General features: G+C 49.4%; 1 protein-coding gene and 1 pseudogene across 1 annotated transcript; both read left to right on the forward strand.

Moving 5' to 3' along the window:
* The window catches only part of LOC100404174 (small ribosomal subunit protein uS2B pseudogene), a 63,608-nt pseudogene extending 54,955 nt beyond the window's left edge, over positions 1-8,653 (forward strand).
* Positions 8,654-14,704: 6,051 nt separating this feature from the next.
* FOXD3 (forkhead box D3) lies at positions 14,705-17,262 on the forward strand. The gene has a single exon (XM_035251715.3). It carries the CDS (start codon positions 15,205-15,207, stop codon positions 16,636-16,638), a length of 1,434 nt encoding a protein of 477 aa, XP_035107606.1. The 5' UTR covers positions 14,705-15,204; the 3' UTR covers positions 16,639-17,262.
* Positions 17,263-17,951: the final 689 nt, after the last annotated feature.

The following is a 17,951-nucleotide window of genomic DNA, read 5'->3' on the forward strand; positions in this document are numbered from 1 at the left end:
CCTGGGTGACAGAGTGAGACTCCGTCTCAAAAAAAAAAAAAGAAGTACTATGGACCGTTTAAAAGAAAAACACAAAATCATTGACATATATGTCTTCATCTCATAAAAAAGCAAAATATCAAATTCTGAAGTAATGACTAGATAATAAAGATCTTTTGTTCTTGGTATATCATCTTCCATAATTCAAATAATTAACATTAAAATTATAAAAACAAACAATATTCCCCCATTGAAAGGTTTAATTCAGTTACAATACCAGTGAGAAAGCTACTGAAGATAAAAAGGGAAGGAAGGGGCATTTGAAAAGCAAGATGATATTACAGGGCAGTACTAAGTCGTAGTGGAGAGCATAGGCTCTGAAGCCAAACTGCATTGGTCCAAATCCTGTCTGATGACCTTCCTCATTTGTAAAATGAAAATAATTAGCACTCTTCCCTCATACGATTGTTGTAAGTAGTAAATAAATACATGGAAGTTGCACAGGAGAGCATCTGGCACATAACAAGTGCATCATAAATCACTTTAATCATCCCAGTGGTGTGGATAGGGCAGGAATGTATAGATGTATTTGGGTTCACAAAGAAGATTCAGTCACAGTCTTATTTGGCAGGTCTTGCTGATTTAATTTCCCTTCAGAAAACGTCAAGAGAGTTCAAAGAGAAGCCCTGACCTAGCTGGGAGGCAATTAAAACTATAGTTAAGTGATACCTACATTTGTTTCAAGCATTTCCCTAACCATGAGTATATCACTATGGGCAGCTTCACAGTTGGGCTCTAAGTGTTGAAAGTTACAACAACGGCCAGGCATGGTGGCTTATGCCTGTAATCCCAGCACTTTGGGAGGCTGAGGCAGGCAGATCATGAAGTCAGGAGTTCAAGACCAGCCTGGCCAACATGGTGAAACACAGTCTCTACTAAAAATACAAAAATTAGCTGGGCATGGTGGTGCATGCCTGTAGTCCCTGCTACTCAGGAGACTGAGGCAGGAGAATCGCTTGAATCCAGGAGGCAGAGGTTGCAGTGAGCCAAGATCACACCATTGCACTCCAGCCTGGGCAACAAGAGTGAAACTCCATCTCAAAAAAAAAAAAAAAAGGAAAAGAAAGAAAGTTATATCAACTACATATGAGGTAGCCAAATAATTTATTATCCAAACTGGGACACTTCTGAGAATAAAATAGGCCCTAGAAAAGATTATATTTGAAAAGCAGGCTTAAACTGGAATTGTTCCAGGCCGGTAGGGATAAATGATTGGTCACTGTGACTGTAAGACAAGTTCGTAGAAAAGCAATACACATAGGTTGTAATGAAATAGAACAATAACATTTTACAACTATGCACAGAATGAAGAAATGGTATCTACTCCCAATAACTACCTCACCAGAAGCAATCTACTTATATTTAAATAATTCCTATCAGAATAATGATTAAATAAGAAATCTACTTATACTTAAATAATTCCTATCAGAGGTGGCCAAATCCTTATTATAGTAACTCTATAAAAATTATGGCCAGGTGTGGTGGCTCACCCTTGTAATCCCAGCACTTTGGGAGACCGAGGCGGGTGGATCACGAGGTCAGGAGTTCAAGACCAGCCTGGGCAACATGGTGAAACCCTGTCTCTGCTAAAATACAAAAAATTAGCCAGGCATGGCAGTGTGCACCTGTAGTCCCAGCTCCTCGGGAGGCTGAGGCAGGAGAATTGCTTGAACCCAGGAAGTGAGCTGAGATTGCGCCACTGCACTCCAGCCTGGGTGAGAGCAAGACTATGTCTCAAAAAAAAAAAAAAAAAAAAATTACATATAGCAGGGATAGGTGATCTGTGTCTGTAGTCCCAGCTACTTAGGAGGCTGAAGCAGGATTGCTTGTGCCCAGGAGTTTGAGTCTAGCCTAGACAACAGAGTGAGACCCTGTCTCCGGGAAATAAAAAAAAAAATTATATAATACATACATCTCTCAGAGCACTTGACCTTGTTGACTGCTCTTCTCAAAACTCCCTCTTCCTTGGTTTCCATGATAATACTTCTCCCAATTTATGCTCTATTTATTTTCTTTCTCTTTTTTTTTTTTTTTTTTTTTTTTTTTGAGACGGAGTTTTACTGTTGTTACCCAGACTGGAGTGCAATGGCACGATCTCGGCTCACCGCAACCTCCACCTTCTGGGTTCAAACAATTCTCCTGCCTCAGCCTCCCGAGTAGCTGGGACTACAGGCACGCACCACAATGCCCAGCTAATATTTGTATTTTTAGTAGAGACGGGGTTTCACCTCGTTGACCAGGATGGTCTCGATCTCTTGACCTCGTGATCCACCCACCTCGGCCTCCCAAAGTGCTGGGATTACAGGCGTGAGCCACCGCGCCCAGCCTTTATTTGTTTTCAAACTTCATTTTATGGGCCCTTTTTTCTTCTACCACGTCCTATATTTCCTCATCGTTTTTTTTTTCATTCCACATCCTCTCTATTGCTGAACTAACACACTCTCATTGCATGACATATCACACTTGAACACTGATGACTCCCAACGTTTATTTGCAGTCCTGATGTCTCTCTTAAGTGCTATATCTGAACTGCCTAATATGATAGCCATTAGTTACATGTAATTATGAAACAATCGAAATGTGGTTAGTTCAAATTGAGATATACACCATATTTCAAAGACTTAGTATGAAAAAAGAATGGAAAATATCTTAAATTTTATATTGATTACGTCCTGAAATGTTAATATTTTTAGGTATAAGAAAAATAAAGAGCCGGGCGCGGTAGCTCACACCTGTAATCCCAGCACTTTGGGAGGCCAAGGCGGGTGGAATCACAAGGTCAAGAAATCAAGACCATCCTGGTCAACATGGTGAAACCCCGTCTCTACTAAAAATACAAAAAATTAGCTGGGCATAGTGGCGCGTGCCTGTAATCCCAGCTACTCAGGAGGCTGAGGCCAGGAGAATTGCCTGAACCCAGGAGGCGGAGGTTACCGTAAGCCGAGATCGTGCCATTGCACTCCAGCCTGGGTAAACAAGAGCGAAACTCCGTCTCAAAAAAAAAAAGATTTTCGGCTTAAATAAAATGTATCATTAAAATCAATTTTACTTAGGTTAATGGCATGACATAAGAAAAATTAATTTTATGTGTTTCTGTTTTTTTTTTTTAAAAAACTTTTGTGGGTACATAGTAGTTGTATATGTATATATATATATATATTTTTTTTCTTCTTCTTCTTCTTTTTCTTTTTCTTTTTTTTTTTTTAAGATGGGGTTTCACCATGATGGCCAGGCTGGTCTTGAACTCCTGACGTTAGGTGATCCACCCACCTCGGTCTCCCAAAGTACTAGGATTACAGGCGTGAGCCACCGAGCCTGGTCTGATAGTTGTATATATTTATGGGATATATGAGATACTTTGATACAGGCATGCAATACACAATAATCACATCATGCTAAATGAAGTATCCTTCCCCTCAAGCATTTATCCTTTGTGTTACGAACAATCCAATGATACTTTTTTAGCTTTTTTGTTTGTTTGTTTGTTTTTGAGACAGAATCCTGCTTATTGCCCAGGCTGGAGAGTAGGCGTGATCTCCGTTCACTGCAACCTCCACCTCTGGGGTACCAGCAATTCTCCTGCCTCAGCCTTCTGAGTAGCTGGGGCCACAGGCACCCACCACCAGACCTGGCTAATTTTTGTATTTTTCATAGAGAAGGGGATTCACCATATTGACCAGGCTGGTCTCAAACCCCTGAACTCAGATGATATGCCTACCTCGGCCTCCCAAAGTGCTGGGATTACAGGTGTGAGCCATTGTGCCCAGCCTCTTTTAGTTATTTTTAAATAATAATTCAATTATTTTTAACTATAGTTACCCTGTTGTACTGTCAAATACTGTCTTACTCATTCTTTCTAACTGCTTTTTGTACCCTTCTGTTTACTTTTTAAAATGTGGGTATTAGAAATTTTAAAGTACATACACGGCTCACATTATATTTCCATTAGACAGCACCACTCCAAACACTTACCTCTTACTCATTATCTCTACTTAGAAATTCTACCAGCACCTCAAATTCAATATGTATAAAACTAAACTCATCTTCCCCTTTCAGCCCATTCTCCACACTGATGATACACTGATATTACTAAAACGCATATCCAGTCACATCACTTCCCTGCTCAAAATTCTATAATAACAACTTTCAGGGGGGAAAAAAACCCTAAGTCTCTCAATCTCTACCTTCAAGGGCTTACAATGTCTGCCTCTCTTACTCTTCACAAGGAAACTGAAAATTCCTAGAAGGCTGGGACTATGTCTCTCAATAAGAAAACAAGAAAAGGCATTACAATCGATTAAAAAAAAGTTTTTTAGTGATTCTTAATTATGTGCCAAACTCTATTTATTCTAAGTTTTTGGATGTCCTTATTCCTTACAAAAACCCCATAAGGAAGATGCTATTATCTCCATTTTACAGAGAAGGATACAAGGCACAGAGAGTTTAAGGAACTTACTCAAGGTCATATAACTGGTAAAGGATGGAGGCCATAGTGTGTCCTGGGAATGCATTATAGTCTCATGGGGCTGGAACATGGAGTGCAAAGGAAACTCGAAAGTATGTTGGAGCCAGATTATGGCACACCGGAAGTATCTTACTAAAGGATTTGGGTGTTCTTCTACAAGCAATGAGGTAGCGTTAAACAGTTTTGTTTTTGTTTGTATGAGAAAAGGTCTCACTCTGTCTCAGACTAAAGTGCAGTGGCAGGATCATAGATTACTACAGCCTCAACCTCCTGAGCTCAATCAAGCCTCTTGCCTCAGCCTCCCAAGTAGCTGGGACTACGAGCATGCACTAGCATGCCCAGCTAATTTTTTTTTACTTTTTTGTAGAGACAGGGTCTTGGTATGTTTTCCAGATTGGTCTCAAACCCCTAGCCTCAAGTGATCCTGCTGCCTCAGCCTCCCAAAGTGCTGGATTTACAGGCATGAGCCACCATGCTCAACATTCATTAAATGTTTTTGATCAGAGAAGTGACTGACATGCTCCAACTGACATTTAAGGAAATAATTCAAGTAGTCATGTCAATGACTGAAGAACAAGAAACTAAAGAGTGTATCTCCATATGTATTCTCCTTCTCAATTAATGATAACACCATTTCTTCTAGACATTCAAATTTCGTATCTGGGAGTTACTGTGAACACTTTCTCCCTTAGTAATCAGACACTTAGTTCCAACCATTTTCTTCTTCAATCCTCTGGAAGTCATCATCATCTCCTCTGCTCCAGTCTCACTGCCAATAATATAAATCACACCTTCTTCATCTCTTACCAAGATAACTGAAATAGCCTCCCTGCAATCTCTAGTCTTTTACCTCCTCAGTTTATCCTTCACATTCCCACAAAGAAGAGATGGAGTCTCACACTGTTGCCCAGGCTGGAGTGCAATGGCGTGATCTCGGCTCACTGCAACCTCTTCCTCCCGGGTTCAAGTGATTCTCCTGCCTCGGCCTCTGGAGTAGCTGGGGTTATGGGTATGTGCCACAACACCCAGCTAATTTTTGTATTTTTAGTAAAGACGGGGTTTCACCATATTGTCCAGGATGGTTTTGAACTCCTGACCTCAGGTGATCCCCCCCCGCCTCAACCTCCCAAAGTGCTGGGACTACAGGCATGAGCCACAGTGCCCGACTAGTTCCAAATTTTATTTCAATCATGCCAATCAGTTAAAACTCTTTGCTGGCTTCTTAATAACTTTGGGCTCTTTAGCCCAATATTCAGGGGTCTTTATTATTTTACTCTGCCATTCCCTATCTCATTTCAGTTATACCAAACCGCTGCTCCTCATATCTTGCATGAATCTGTGTCTTTACTCATGCTATGTTTTCTTTCTCTTCCCCGAACTCTGTTCCTCTCTTTCTCTACCTAAGTGCTGCTTATCATTCACAACAACTCAAATATTATTTCTTAGGGAAACATTCCTACTCACCTATTTTCTTTCCCAGGCAGAGTTAGTTATGTCTCTTTTGGGCTCCTGTAACAATCTATCATGTATTTATAACTCATCACACTGCTTTTTTTTTTTTTTTTTGAAACAGATTCTCGATCTGTCACCCAGGCTGAAGTACAGTGGCGTGATCTTGGCTCACTGCAACCTCTGCCTCCTGGGTTCAAGCAATTCTTGTGCCTCAGCCTCCCAAGTAGCTGGAATTACAGGTGCCCAACACCATGACCGGCTACTTTTTGTATGTGTGTTTTTAATAGAGACGGGGTTTTACCATTTTGGCCAGGCTGGTCTTGAACTCCTAATCTTGTGATCCACCTGCCTCAGCCTCCCAAAGTGCTGGGATTACAGGAGGGAGCCATCGTGCCCCACCCTCATCACACTACATTTTAACTATGGATTTCCTTGAATAAGTCCCCTACTTGAGTGAGAATGTGTCTTACGGATCTGGATATTCAAGCAATATTTATTGAGCCACACCTCCACCCCTACATCCCTAGTACTTGGCTGCAGGCTAGGGATACAACAGTGAACAGATAAAAATTCCTGCCCTTCTGGAATTAACATTCTAAAGGTGAAGTCTATCTTCTTATTTACCTTTGTAGTTCCAGTACCTGGCCCTTGATAAATATGATAAGGTTAGAAAAATAGCTGGGTCTAACAACTAGCCTTTTGAATATCCTCTTTTCGAAGAGTCTTTTCCTTTATGTGTGTCCTCTTTTAAATTTCTTCCATGTGTTTGTTAGTCAAATACTTCCATGTAGTCTAAATGTATTATACCTAGACAAAATTTCTTTTTTTTTCTTTTTGGAGGTGGAGAGTGTTGCTCTCTTACCCCAGGCTGGAGTGCAATGGCGAAATCTTGACTAACTGCAACCTCTGCCTCCCAGGTTCAAGCAATTCTCCTGCCTCAGCTCCTGAGTAGCTAGGATTACAGACGTGTACTACCATGCCCAGGTGAATTTTTAATTTTTTTTTTTATTTTTAGTAGACACAGGGTTTCACCATGTTGGCCAGGCTGGTTTCAAATTCCTGACCTCAAATGATCCACTGCCTCTGCCTCTCAAAGTGCTGGGATTACAGGCATGAGCCACCATGCCCAGCTACCTAGACAAAATTTCTAAGCAAATTTCAATTTTATTTATTTATTTATTTATTTTAGATGGGGTTTCACCATGTTGGCCAGGCTGGTCTTGAACTCCTGACCTTAGGAATCCACCCATCTCGGCCTCCCAAAGTGCTAGGATTACAGGCATGAGCCACCGTGTCCGGCCTCAAATTTCAATTTTTACACTTTCCCTTGTCTCTTCTTCCATCCCTTTTTTGTTGTCTTATCACACACCTATTGTGCTTTTCCCTTGAGACCAAGTACTTTCTGGCTGTCCAGAAGTACCATTAGGCATCCAACTTATTCCTTTCTTTTCCCAAAGTATCCCAGTTCTAACATTTCTCCCCAATCTTCCCCTGAAAATTCCTAAAGTCAGAGCTAGCTAGTCAGCAGCATTTTCTATATTGAAGGCTTCACATTTTCTCAACCCCCACCCAGTGAGAAAGGCCCTCCTCAGGGCTGTTTCCCTTTGCCAAGGTACCTGTCGACTTGCATGACAAACACTGATTCTGTTGCATGGTTCTTCCTTGAGGAACCCCAGGTTTAATTCTTCTTTTCATTCCTAGCAATCTCCAGGTCTACAACAGTTCAATAAATTACTAATAAAGGAATAAATGAGTAAATAAATATATATTATATATTTATATATCCTCTCCCCCTGAATTCAGCTGTATGACTTAAATCCAAGAAATTTCTGTATTAAAATGAGAGCTACCAAAAAAGGCAGCCAGAGATACCTACCTTTGACCCAAGGAAAACTTATTTCTTTAAAAATGTTTAGAATTTAAATTTTAAAAATATATTTTGGCCTGGCAGGGCGGTTCACACCTGTAATCCCAGCACTTTGAGAGTCTGAGGTGGGAGGATCACTTGAGGTCAAGAGCTTGAGACTAGCCTGGGCAACAGAGTGAGATCCCATCTCTACAAAAAATTAAAAAATCAGCTGGGTGTGGTGGTGTGCACCTGTAGTCCCAACTACTCAAGAGGCTAAGGCAGGAGGATCGCTTGAGCCCAGGAAGTCAAGATCTGCAGCCCTCTACGATGTACTATCCAGCCTGGGAGACAGAGTGAGACCCTATCTCAAAGAAAAACAAACAAACAAACAAACAAAAATGTGTTTCGATATCCCCAATCCATGTCAAATCTGTTAGTGTATCTTTAGTACATGACTTCTGCATTGTTTGCTAACTGACATTCTGTGTGAATAAAGTGTGTATCACAATGGTGTTTCTGTATGTTATCCAAGTGGGTTATCCCCAGGATGTGAGTGAGCCAGTGGCATGGTCGTTTTAAGATTTTGCCAAGGGAAGACTGGGATGGAACTGAGGCGCTAACTTGAAATGAAGTAACCCGTTGGGTGCACTGGACGGTAGAGAGGGGGGGATTCCTGCACGCATACTAAATGATAAACTTTTCGAAGAGCAGGGTTGTGAGAGCTCTTCCAGGTCACCTAGTGCTCTGGGTTATGCATAAGTAGGAAATGGACCCCATACTCCCCGCAGAGAATCCTTCCCACAGGACTGAATCCTGTCCCCTCCTCGCCTCCCTCACACAAGGCGTAATCGCCGCGCACCGCAGGCGCTGGAGCCACTGCCCCTAGAACGAGAACTCTCTTCCAATCCTGTCCTCTCCAAGCTCCGGAGATGTCAAGGATTCTTTAGCAGGGGTTTTCCAATCTGACCCTTGAGGAACTGCCCCTTAGGCAAGGCGGGCGGGCCCAAGCTGTGATGTGGAGAATTCGATGTCCGGGCGACCTCCTAGGAGGAGTGGGTCGAGTTAAATATAACCGCGCGAATGGAATGGCGCTAAAAATAAGGCAGCAGCTGGCCTGTCCACAGCCCTGTCTCGGGAGGGGCGGGGCCCGAGTGGTCCTGGGCAGGAAAGCCGCGCCGGGCCCAGGGGCTAGGAGGCTGCTGCGTCCGCACCCTGAGCTGGAAGGCCTGGGAGGCCGAGCTCTGTGTGCCCCGGAGCCTGCACTAGGGCTGGGTCGCGGGGCTGGAGGGGGACGGTACAGAGGCAACCCGAAAGCCGGGCCAACTTGCCTGGACGTGACAAAGCGGAAGGGCTGGGTGCTGAGGTCCTGCCCGCCCCGCCGCCAGAGGGAGCTGAGCGCCAAGCGGAACCCTCCAGGAGGTCGGGCGTCTCCGGAGACCGAGGCGCCGGGGGACCCGCGGAGGGCAGCCCCGCGCGCTGCTCCGGAGGCTCCCGGGGCTGGTGGCGCACGGCCTTTCCGCTCCCCGCCTTCCCACAAACCCCTTCCCGCGCGCGCCCCTCTGCCCTGCCCGCCCTCCCCCGTCAGCGCCCCAACCATCAAGCCAGCAATTGAAACGTTTCCAAAACGGGCTATTTATCTGCTCCCAATAAATCGATCGGCGGTGATTAAGAAATCGATGTGACCTGGGTGGGCGAATCGCTCGCGGGGAGGGAAAGGGGGCTTTCGCCCAGTGCCTGCAGGGAGGCCAAGGGCGGGCGCGGGCCTGAGGGAGGCGTGTCCCGCCTGGGCCACACCCGAGGACCCGACACCTGGGCGCGCAGGCCCCGGCAGGCCGCGTTCCCCAGGGCTGAGAGGGGCGCGCGCCCGCCGCCTGCTTTCCTCCGCACCTCTCGCTTTTCTTTCTCGCGCGCCCGGGAGGCTGTGGCCGCCCGCGGCCGCCGAGCTGCTCCGAGGCTTTTGTTGCTCCTCGGCCCGCTGAATGGGGATTTTGTAAAGCGGGACAGATAAAAATGAGCAGCATCATATTGTTTGACAGAATGATCTCACATGATGTAGTGTCGGCTCCGAAGGGGGAGAAAATGGTGAATTCCTAAAAACCCAGCCCTGGGCTCCTCTGCGAGCTGCCGGTAGCCTGGATGGACCCAGCGGACAGCCGGGCCCGGTTGCATGGCTCCAAACGTTGTCGGAAAGACTCCGGCTTTCAATGCCAAGTCATTTTTAAGCCCCGCTCCTGTCCAGGACCTTTCTCCTCGTGGATGAAAAGAACAATTTTCGGGAGAAAGGCTCGTTTTGATTAAATCTGACATGCTGCTGATAACTCCATGCTAATGTGAAATAATTAACATAATAGCCATAATTAAAAGCACGCTAACAATGCCATAAATTTATCACACAATTTTACTAGCTTTCTGCCCCTAACTGCTCTCTCATCGTTAATTAAACGTGTTGCCTTTTACAGAATGGATGTTTATACATTTCCAATATAAATAAATTTGAAACCATCCTCTCTCTCTTCCTCTTTCTCTCCTCCTTTCCTTTTGGACTCTTGCCATTTACAGGCACGCCTTGGCGTGGACACTGAGTGGCAGACACCTTGAAAATAAATGAAGTCTTGAGATGCAAATCCAAACAAGAACATTAAATTGGCCTATTTTTTTCCACTTCGAAAAGATCCGGAGAGGTATACAACCGGGTGGTGGTGGGAAGAGAGTTGAAAATCCCACCCACTGGGAAATGGAAATAATCTGGGTGGGTTGGGGCCTTGGGTATCACTTCTGCCCTTTCCAACTTCTTTAGTGGCGGCCATCCAGACGAAGAGGCCGATAATAGTTTAACAAATCTATGAAGACTGTCGAGAAGAAGCAGACTTTGGTTGTTGTGGGCGTGGGGGTCTAGGGTAGAAAGCAGGGTTATTTTTCTAATAGCCCCACCCACGTTTGCTTTCTCTCCGAAAGAGAGTAAATGCTCTCGATACGAGACGCTCCCTTCACTCCGCGAAACCTGTTCCCAACTCCCCGGATTGTAAGAAAAGTGCACCCGCGCGCGGGCGTGATGATTCTATCTCACATCGCGCCAACGATTTATGCAAGCCACTGGCACAGTCTCTGAATTAAAAGAAGAGAAAGAGGGCACCTGGGTTCACTTGGGCCTGGTGAAGGGTAGGTGGGTAATTCCCGCCTTCCGCACTCTGACCGTGCTCCTCCTCCAGTGTTGACCACCTAAGAACCCCAAATGAGCTGTAATTAATTTCCCTTTCTCTATCATAAATTTTTCTATCCACTTATTTCCCTCCCCATCCCTCCCCCAACCCGGACGCACACACTAAATCTCCCCTCCCCTGGAGACGTCTCAATTTCCTTCCTATCGATCCGGACTTCACTCTTCTTGCCTCCTGTTGCTAGAACCTAGATCCCTGCTCCCCCCACCCCTCATTCCCACGGCGTTCAGGTGGCTTTCCGGCGGGGTACCACGTACTCTGCCCACTCCAGGAGGAACCGAAGGAGTTTCATTCCATTCTCCTTTGGCTGAAACATTTGAGCAGGTGAGGCAGCTGGCTGCCATCTTCCCCTTTAAATCTCTCCTGGGAAGTTCGCTTGTTGAGACTCAAAAGAGTCACTCAAACTCATAATTGTGTGTGTGTGTGTGTGTGTGTGTGTGTGTGTCTTCATTCTCCCTCTACCTCCCCAATAACCCTTTGAGACTCAGAAACTTTATCCACACACACACCCCTTTCCTTTCCCTTTATCAAATTTTCTTCCCCCCACTACATGTGTCTCACTTTCTCTCTGGATCTGTCTCGCTTCTTCCATCTCCGTCCTAAAGTTTGGCGGTAACTGACGACCTGTGGGCTTTCAGCTGCAAACTGCAACTACGCGGCAAACAATTTACTTAGCCTGGAATCTAGCCGGCCTCCAGCAGGACCCTCCACAGCGTCGGGATCGGATCCTTCCGCTGGGACAGCCTCCTGCATGGAGGCCAGCAGGAACCTTACTGTCTCCCACCCGGGCGCAGCTTCGCCTCCTTCCCGCCCCCGGGAGGTTGCGCGGGCGCTATGGTCCGCCTAGAGGGAGAAAGCCAGAGGCAGGTTCCCGAGTCGAGAGTGGCCGCGGAAAAATCCTCTGCCTCCGCTGGAAATCGATATTAGGCCAGCGCGGGCGCGAGACGTCGGGGCCGCAGCCAGTAGGTTCTGCACGTCTCATCATTTAGCTAATCGAGTCGAAAAGTTTCTGTAAGGGCCGGACCCAGCATCAGATGGTAACACTGATTGAACAAGAGATTAGCACAATAGATCTCTAACCGAGGGGAAGCGTTGCTTTTCACGCTACGCACCGTAATTAATGGTATGAATCAATTAATTTGACTTTTATTGTGTCGAAGGAAAAAAGCGCAACAAATGGAACGGGCAGCTGGGAGTTGTTCATACCCCACCCCCCTTCCCCAGGGAGGTTCCAAAGAGACACCCGGGAATGGACGGATCAGGCCGGGCGGTGGCGGAGGGAGGGCAGGAGGCAGCGACCAGCAGCGTGGAGGGAGTCCAGAGAGCTAGGCTCGGCAGGCGGCGGAATCGAAATTAGGCTCATTTGGAGACACTTCGAGACCGGTGAGGGCAGCCCTGTAGCCACCATCCTCTGGCGCGCGTCCACACGCACGCGTCCACGCAGGGCCAGCCACCCAGGCCGCGGCAGGGCCAGCGCTGCGCCCCGCGCCCCGCGCCTCTGGGGCTTGGCAACCCAAGCAGAGGAAAGGAGGTTTCTGAATGTGTACATTTCAGCGTTTTAGCTTTTTTTGGGGGGGGGGGGTCCTTCCGACCCTCCTTTGGTTGCAGAGGCAGTTGCAGCCTCGACCTCTGCAGCCCGGGGCGGTGGCCAGCCAATTCAATTCGGGTAGGTTTCGCGGAAGGCTGTCTAGACGGCTTTGTAAACGGCTAGGAGCCTGCGGGCCACAAAGCTGTGCAGCTCCGGAAATCAACTCTGAGATGCGTTTTAGGGCCACGTGCAACCTCGGGATTATTTAGATAAAGAAAAACCATGGAGGTTCGCGGGCGTCTCAGGATAGTCACCGCCCCCCACCCTGCTCCCAGCCCCAACCAGGAATATCCTGCGCAGTCAGGATCCAATGGGTGTTAGTGTTATATCCGGGGGAAACTGTCTAATGGAGATAAAAGTCAATCTGTGTGTCTTAATGCTTGTAATGAAGCAAGTTTACAGATTTTTAAATTTTTATTTTTATTTTACTGAGTTATTTTTGGTGTTTCTAGGACAAGGAAAGACGAGATCGTGGGTGGGAAACAGACTGAGGGAATCAGAAACAACACTGTTCATCTGGAATCAAATCCGCATCCCAGAATCTTCTGCAAATATTTCACCAATTATTTTCTCTCGGACCTCCTCCCCTCGTGCTCCTTCCTCTGGAGAGGCCGGCGGTCCCCTCCCAGGCCGCAGCGGAGAAATAGGGATTGGGTTCCACGTGCCTGCCACAACCGGCAGGCTCTTGCTGCTCCCAACTAGGCGGCCTAAACGCGGGAGGAAAGAGGAGGCATGGCGGTTTCACCGGGTCAAGAGCACTGACTCTCCTTGGAGGTGTGAGGTCCACGCACCCCAGCCACGTACTTGGAGTCGTTTTGCAGTGCCTCCCCCTCCAGTCACAGTGAAATCCCCACAGTTTTTCCTACCATCACTGACTTGCATTGCACTCCGCGTGCACTGGCCACACATCCTCGCCTCCTCCACCCGCTCTGCCGACGGTTTCCTCGGAAGTTAAATCTTGGAGGATTTGTCTACACCCTAAGAGGAGAAAATCCACATTAGTTGGAAGCAACGGAGAGCCCAGCCCGCTGGCATGCCCAACTCTGCCCAGGTTCCTCCGAGGCCATGCCCGCCGCCCGGGAAGCCACCACCCGCACCCCTCACGTTTCTTCAGCCGCCCCTGCCTGGGCGCGGCGTCTAACCTGGAGGCACTAGGCCTCTTCCCGGATCCACTCGACTTACCCAGGCCGCCGCCAATCCCGGCTCCTTTCCCAGCGCCTCATTTCCGATTTTTTCATATGCTAAGTCGTTTAACAACTCCAAGTAGCCAGTTATGGCTTCTTTATTTATAGGTTCCCTGTTATTTTACGTCGTTTTTGTTTCTCTCGGCAACTATTCTAATAGATTAATCAATAGCCATTTTCTGACCTTCGGGAACCCCAGCTGATGCTGTTTGTTGTCGCACGAAAAAATGCATAGAGAAAAAACATGCCTGCATCAAGCCGGGAAAGCACAGGCAGGACTAGAGTGGTTTGGTTGGGGGAGGGGGAAAAAGACATCTCAGCAGGTGTCTTCCCCGGAATTGAGCACTGAGGCCGGAGGGGGATCTGAAGTCTAATTAGCAAGAGCGAGCCGGGCGCGCAGCTCTTACTCTTTAAAGCTAAAAGCAATGAAACAAAAAGCAAAACAGAGACTAAGTTTTGCTTTTTAAAAGATGGGATGGGAACCTCGTTCTAGGTCGCCCAGTTCCTATCTAAGGAGTGTGGCAACAGGGGGGAGAGAAGGGGGAAAGGGAGAGGGGGCGGGGAAGGCAAGGCAGCGACAGTCGCACAGTCTGGCGGACGCTTCCAGACCCACGCCCTCACTCGATCACACCCACCTACCCACCCACACTCACACCCACCCTCTCCCTGGGCCCCAGGGCCCTGGTCCACCCTGGGCGGGGGTCTCCCGGCCGGCTGGAGCGCCCTCGGGGCCCCGGGGATGCTGGCGCACCGTGCGGATCGGAGTTGCGCGTCTCTCGTCCCTTTGTTGACAATTCCCTGAACCAACTTGAGTTTGGCCGGCTCCGCCGCGGCCCTGACGTCACGCACGGTCACGTGGCCCCGCCTCCCGCTGGATCTTTAAGTAGAAAGTAATCTATCAGGCCAGTCCTTAAAACGGGACTTTCGACTACCGGGGCTTCGGCGTCCCTGACACCTAGCCCCCTGCCCCCCCCCACCCCCGCGATTGCCCCTGCCCGGGCCCTTCCGAGCCGCTCGGCGCCCGGCGTCCCGCGCCCGCCTGGACCGCTCTTGCGCTCCACGCCAGGGCCAGAGGCCGAGGAAGGCGGGCTAAGTGAGGGGGCGCGGCGTGGACAAACCGCTGGGGCCGGGAGCTGTATCAAGCGCCTAGAACCGAGCACCAGGGAGGGCAGGAGTTCTCAGAGCGCGGCCGCGGGGGGCGAACTGCAGCGCCCGCGCCGCGCGATGCCGGGCCGCCAAGTGTGAGCCAAGCGGAGCGGGCCCCGAGCCACCTGCGGCCCCCTCCCCTCTCCCTGCCCCCCATCTTTCGGGGGCGCCTCAACCCTCTTCCCCTGAGCTCCGCGGCAGCCCCCGACCACCCCCATCGCCCGCTGCCCCCTCCCCGCCGCCGCTACCAACCCCGAGGAGGGATGACCCTCTCCGGCGGCGGCAGCGCCAGCGACATGTCCGGCCAGACGGTGCTGACGGCCGAGGACGTGGACATCGATGTGGTGGGCGAGGGCGACGACGGGCTGGAGAAGGACAGCGACGCGGGTTGCGATAGCCCCGCGGGGCCGCCGGAGCTGCGCCTGGACGAGGCGGACGAGGTGGCCCCGGCGGCACCCCATCAAGGGCAGCCTCAGCCGCCCCACCAGCAGCCCCTGGCATTGCCCAAGGAGGCGGCCGGGGCCGGGGCCCGACCGGGGAACGAGGTGGGCGCCCCGGAGGAGGACGGCTGCAAGGGCGGCGTTGGCGGCGAGGAGGGCGGCGCGGGCGGCGGCGGGCCCGGCGCGGGCAGTGGTTCGGCGGGCGGCCTGGCCCCGAGCAAGCCCAAGAACAGCCTGGTGAAGCCGCCCTACTCGTACATCGCGCTCATCACCATGGCCATCCTGCAGAGCCCGCAGAAGAAGCTGACCCTGAGCGGCATCTGCGAGTTCATCAGCAACCGCTTCCCCTACTACCGGGAGAAGTTCCCCGCCTGGCAGAACAGCATCCGCCACAACCTCTCACTCAACGACTGCTTCGTCAAGATCCCCCGCGAGCCGGGCAACCCCGGCAAGGGCAACTACTGGACCCTGGACCCGCAGTCCGAGGACATGTTCGACAACGGCAGCTTCCTGCGGCGCCGGAAACGCTTCAAGCGCCACCAGCAGGAGCACCTGCGCGAGCAGACGGCGCTCATGATGCAGAGCTTCGGCGCCTACAGCCTGGCGGCGGCGGCCGGCGCCGCGGGACCCTATGGCCGCCCCTATGGCCTGCACCCGGCGGCGGCGGCTGGTGCCTATTCGCACCCGGCAGCCGCGGCTGCCGCGGCGGCTGCGGCGGCGCTCCAGTACCCGTACGCGCTGCCGCCGGTGGCGCCAGTGCTGCCTCCCGCCGTGCCGCTGCTGCCCTCGGGCGAGCTGGGCCGCAAAGCTGCCGCCTTCGGCTCACAGCTCGGCCCAGGCCTGCAGCTGCAGCTCAATAGCCTGGGCGCTGCCGCGGCCGCTGCGGGCACCGCGGGCGCCGCGGGCACCACCGCGTCGCTCATCAAGTCCGAGCCAAGCGCGCGGCCGTCGTTCAGCATCGAGAACATCATAGGTGGGGGCCCCGCGGCTCCCGGGGGCTCGGCGGCGGGCGCTGGGGGCGCCGGTGGCACTGGGGGCTCCGGGGGCGGCAGCACCGCTCAGTCGTTCCTGCGGCCACCCGGGACCGTGCAGTCGGCTTCTCTCATGGCCACGCACCAGCCGCTGTCCCTCAGCCGGACGACCGCCACTATCGCGCCCATTCTGAGCGTGCCGCTCTCCGGACAGTTTCTGCAGCCCGCAGCCTCGGCCGCCGCCGCTGCCGCCGCCGCCGCTCAAGCCAAATGGCCCGCGCAATAGGGACGCGCCAGTGGCCGGGACCCAGGGCCGGGTGCGGCCTCGAGCGGCAGCTGCTCCGCCAGGCTGCGCGCCCTGTCCCGATCCCGGTCCCGCCGCCCAATCCCGGACTCTGCCTCTCCCCTATTTCCTTGCCCCTGAGCCCCCAACGCCTACCTTCCGCGGCCTCCACCCCCTCGCACACACCTAAGCTAGTGGAGCAAACACCGCGCGCCCGCCGGGAATAGCTTTCCATACAGGTAAAACCGAAAACTGAATTTTCCAAAAATGCACCCCGACGGCGCCTGCTCTTAGTACCGTGGGGATGGGAGCGAAATTCTTTGTATATATCTGTATAAAAATTATTGACTTTCCTTTTGGGGTTTTTATTTTTTTAAGAAAAAACAAATTCCGTAGATTTAGAGCTCTGAACTTTCATTTTTTTTGAAGGTTCACTCTTCGAAGTTTTATCTGAGAAAAGAATGTATAGAGACGTTGGGAGATTTTAAATATAAAAAATTTTCAAAAAGGCAAAAAGTGTCATTCTATTATAAAAGTCTGTTTATATATGAATGAATATATATAGTATTCTAAATGTTATTCCATCGTGTTGTACACAACTTTGTAAATAAATTTTTTAAATGCCCAGCCTAGTGTTTCATTTAGTTGTCTGAAGTAAATGGCAAGATTTTAAAATGTTATTTGCCTCTTCTCCCCAGAAAATCAAGGAATTTCAAGTAATGACCTTTTCGAACCTAATTCATAATTTGAGTTTAAGAAAATTTTAATTGGAGAAAGGAAACAGTATGCCTAATTTAAACTGTGTTAATTTTTTTTCTTTTTAGTTTTCACATAAAACCAGGATATGGGCGATAATATCATTCATATCAACCCATTAAATCTAAATGACCAGACATTTCTGTAAAGTAAGCTGCCATAAAAAAAAAGAGAACTAAACAACAGCAGAGTCTTTTAAAAATTGTTTTTAAATGACCAGTTTTCATTCCGCAATGAAAACTTCCCAAATGAGGGAGTTCCTGGTCGTTTCAGTTAACCTTTTAAAAGTAAGTAAATTCCAAGCATCCCTCTTTTTAGCATTTAAATCTTAGATTTTTGAAATTATTTCTCCTCATTCCTTAATGGAAGTGGTAAATAAACCCAGCTGGTTTAAAAAATTTATGTTAAGGCATTTTACATTTTGCAGTGGGCTTTTATTATCTGTATTCATCTGATAGATAATACACGGTTTTGTTTTCATAATATTTTCAAATAAGATATCTCATTTATAGGGCAGTAATCAATTCAGAACATAATCGGATTTCTGAAGGATTCCTATA

Source organism: Callithrix jacchus, chromosome 7 (genome assembly GCF_049354715.1).
Source record: "Callithrix jacchus isolate 240 chromosome 7, calJac240_pri, whole genome shotgun sequence".
Lineage (NCBI taxonomy): Eukaryota > Metazoa > Chordata > Mammalia > Primates > Cebidae > Callithrix > Callithrix jacchus.